The sequence below is a fragment of the Aplysia californica genome, unplaced genomic scaffold (genome assembly GCF_000002075.1).
Source record: "Aplysia californica isolate F4 #8 unplaced genomic scaffold, AplCal3.0 scaffold00252, whole genome shotgun sequence".
Classification (NCBI taxonomy): Eukaryota; Metazoa; Mollusca; class Gastropoda; order Aplysiida; family Aplysiidae; genus Aplysia; species Aplysia californica.
The window spans coordinates 92,313-95,906 of NW_004797522.1; the positions used below are offsets into that span (position 1 = coordinate 92,313).

Genomic DNA, 3,594 nt, shown 5'->3' on the forward strand with positions numbered 1-3,594 from the left:
CCCAATTCATTCGGCGTGCAGTGTGTAGTGGTATTGTCTGAAGTCACACATTTTTGTGACATAATTATTGTGCCGTAAACATGACACAGATTAAGCCCCAAAAAAGTCATGTTTTTACATTATGTTATAATACGTGTAGTTGTTGAAGTAATGTCTTCTGTAAACAAGGTCAAGTTCATATCTCGTGGGGACTGGCGCTGCGTCTGTGTTAGATACGTCTATCTAGGTCAACGTTTACGGGCGTTGATGGTGGAAAAATTAGGCTATTCGTCTTGACCGCAACATAATGTTCTTTTTCTTTGAGGGAAGACAATTCTCTAAGTGTTTTTTTCCTTTTCAGTTTGGTGTGATGTATCCTGAACCATCATTGTTGGGCCCGACAAGTAGTCCGTCTTTTAAATGATCAGCAGGGTGGCGCAAAACACCCAATACCATGCTGTTACAAAGTTGTTGTTTTAGGCCAAAGTTCTGTTTTCTGAAGATAGCACCAGAGTCAGCGTGGGTGGCAGCGGAAACAACGACCAGAAATAAGCGATGAGTAGTTAAGAAGTTAATGGCTCATTCGTCGATGTTCTGGGAGAATCCGTGTTTTGACCCACTTATTAATCGAGCTCTATGACACACGAAATGGGACACTTTCAATAATAATTGCCACTCTGATTAGTAGAGGATACAGTCGTGCAACAATGAGAATGACCATTACTATTAAGAGAATTGATTTTGTGATAGAGAGCGATTATAAAGTGGTTTTCCCGAACATCGACGGATGAGCCATTTTGTTAACTACTCATGGTTTATATTTGGTTGTTGTCTCCGCTTCGACCCTCTCACACTCCCATCACTTCTACGTAAAAGTCATGGCCTGTATCCTTAACGGATTTGGTCGACTTTTTAATTACTTAACTCGATAGAGCTACCAATTATGTTGTTGTTTGCTTTGTTTTGGTTTTAGTGGTTATTGTTGTACAGTAGGTTGAAGTACTTGGACAAGACTGGGCATTTTAAGGTCAAGTTTGAGTAGCATTCGTCGGCGCGCGCGCGTGTGTGTGAGTGTGTGTGTGTGTGTGGGGGGGGGGGGGTGCTTGTGTGTGTATGTGTGTGTGTTTCATTTTTTCTTTTCAATCATTTATATCTCAACTTTTCATCCTCTTTGTGAGTGGTTGGCGTGTGTTCTGGTATGGTTGATTCCTTTTTTTCTTTCAAACATCTATCGTCCTCTATCGTCCTCATCTCACCTTCTTTTTTGTGCTTATTTCTCTCTTGTAACACCTCTATTCTTTGTTACGCACATTACCTTATTGTGTTGCAAGTGCTGTAAAACGCTTACTAAAACTCCCCCCTCCCCCCACCGCCCACCCCCCAAAAAAACCCAACGAAAAACAACGGATCCTCTTTATGTGGGTGTTAGACGGCTGCTCTAGTGTGGCTGCTCCTTCTTTCCTGTCACACATGTGTCGACCTCATCTCCCCCCCCTTCTTTGTATGTTACTACTCTTGTGAGCTAATGGGATACGTTGGGACAGAGAGTTTGTGGGGTGGGGTGTTGTGGGAGACAGATCTGAAGACAGTTTGTTCGATGCTACTTTTACTCTTTTACGTATTGGGGCCTCCCATGTGTAATGGTTCAAGCTTTACCCGTTGCACATTTAAAAAAATCAAAATCAAAACAATAACCCCCCCCCCCCCAGTTTGATTCCTGAGTGGGCAGCCTGTTTTGCGGAGTATCCGTCTTTGTTCTGGGATGTTATAACCTACGCTGCTTGGGCTGATTTCTACGGGCATGGTCGGAGTAGTGTTTACGGTCATGGCAATCGTGGCATTTTGAAAAAAAAAAGGAAAAGAAAAGAAAAGAAAAAAGAGGAAAAACGTTGAAGATCGCTTATTTTCTTAATAAGATAAGATAAGATAGTACTTTATTGCCGCAATGGGAAATTTTCTGTGGCTCTGCAGGAATGGGAAAAACACATGTAAATATACGTAACAGTGAAATTGTGTATTACTTTCAGAAAAGAGTTTTAATATGAAGAGAAAAATAAAGATAGCAAGTAATGCAGTGTACGAATGTCGTATCGAGTGCATGTTTTAAACCACATGTAAGATAGTTTGACAGATATCTGCAGGAAAAGGGTACTTGAGAAATAAACATTAGTGGTTTTGTGATGACGGAGTGCCTGTCGAGTACACCTCAGAAGCGGGGGCAAACACACAAAACAAGAAATATGACAGTGTGCAGGGCTTCTAGGGGCTTCTTAGGTTCCTTCTCAAAAATGAAATCTCTTTAAAAAAAAATTATATTAAATTATATTTGTGAAAGTTGGTCACTTTGGCCGCCTAAAACTTCTGAACCGCTTAACTTTCGAATTTGAAAAAAATAACAGTTCTTCAGAATCATTTAAAAGGTGCACAGTTCTATTGAGGAGTCTGAAGTCACTGTAGTTTAATTTTCATATTTTCATTAGTTTCGAATTGATCTAATCTTGGGAAAATCCGTCTTTTTAGATGCCATTGTGAACAAGCGAGGCTTCCGTTCACAAGCTGTGCGTACTGTTTCCACAATGACTTGATGATTGACTTTTCTTTTAAGTCTGTTCATCAAACGTGTACCCAGCTAGTACCCTCATATTCATGCTTTTTTTTTCTTTACAGGAAAGAGAAGCGTTATGTAAAGAGGGAGTGGGCGCACATTTTTGCTGGAGACTTTGTGCATTTGAGTTGCAATGAGATCATCCCTGCAGACATCTTGTTTCTCCGGTCAAGCGACCCACAAGGCATCTGTCACATTGAGACCAGCAACCTGGACGGGGAGAGCAATCTCAAGCAGAGACAGATCGTCGAACAGTTTGCTAATGTGGCGAAGGTGAGTTGTTGGGTTGTGTGAAGGTGAGTTGGGGTGGGTGAAGATGAGTTGGTGGGTTGTGTGAAGGTGAATTGAGGTGGGTGAAGGTGAATTGGGAGTGTTTTGGGGTGTGTGAAGTGAGTTGGGGTGTGTGTTGGGGTGTATGAACGTGAGTAGGGGTTTGTGTTGGAATGTGTTTTGGGGTGTGTGTTAGGGTGTTTATTAGGGTGCATGTTGTGGTGTGTGAAAGTGAGTTACGATGTGCCTGAAGGTGACTCAAGGTATGTGGTGGGGAGTGGGGAGTGTGGAGGTGAGTTGGGGTGTGCATTGGAGTGTGTAAAGGTGAGTTGAGGGGAGTGAAGGTGAGTTGGGATAGGCGAAGGTGAGTTAGGGTGACTGTTTAGAACAACTGACTTAATTCAAAATGCTTCTTTGCTCTGTAGTGTGCTATGTGCGCTCTTGAGAAAAAAATCCAACCTTACGTAAATTAATAACAAAACATATAAATGAATATGAATTTTTTGTCTCTCTGTCTCTGTCTCTCTCTCCCTCCCTCCCTCCCTCTCTCTGTCTGTCTGTCTGTCTCTCTCTCTCTCTTTGTCACTCTCCATCTATCTCCACCTCTCTCTCTCTCTCTCTCTGTCCTTTTCTCTTCAGAATACAACTCAAATCTCTCTCTCTCTTTTTCTCTCTCTCTCTCTCTCTCTCTCTCTCTCTCTCTCTCTCTCTCTCTCTCTCTCTCTCTCTCTCTCTCTCTG

At 42.2% G+C, this 3,594-nt stretch overlaps 1 protein-coding gene across 1 annotated transcript in view; it reads left to right on the forward strand.

Moving 5' to 3' along the window:
- LOC101864153 (probable phospholipid-transporting ATPase VA) overlaps nucleotides 1-3,594 on the forward strand; it is a gene marked incomplete at its 3' end in the record, with an annotated part of 64,863 nt that overhangs the window by 21,647 nt on the left and 39,622 nt on the right. Inside the window, 1 exon segment of the mRNA XM_013083745.2 lies at nucleotides 2,647-2,857. Coding sequence (XP_012939199.2) covers nucleotides 2,647-2,857 — 211 coding nt within the window.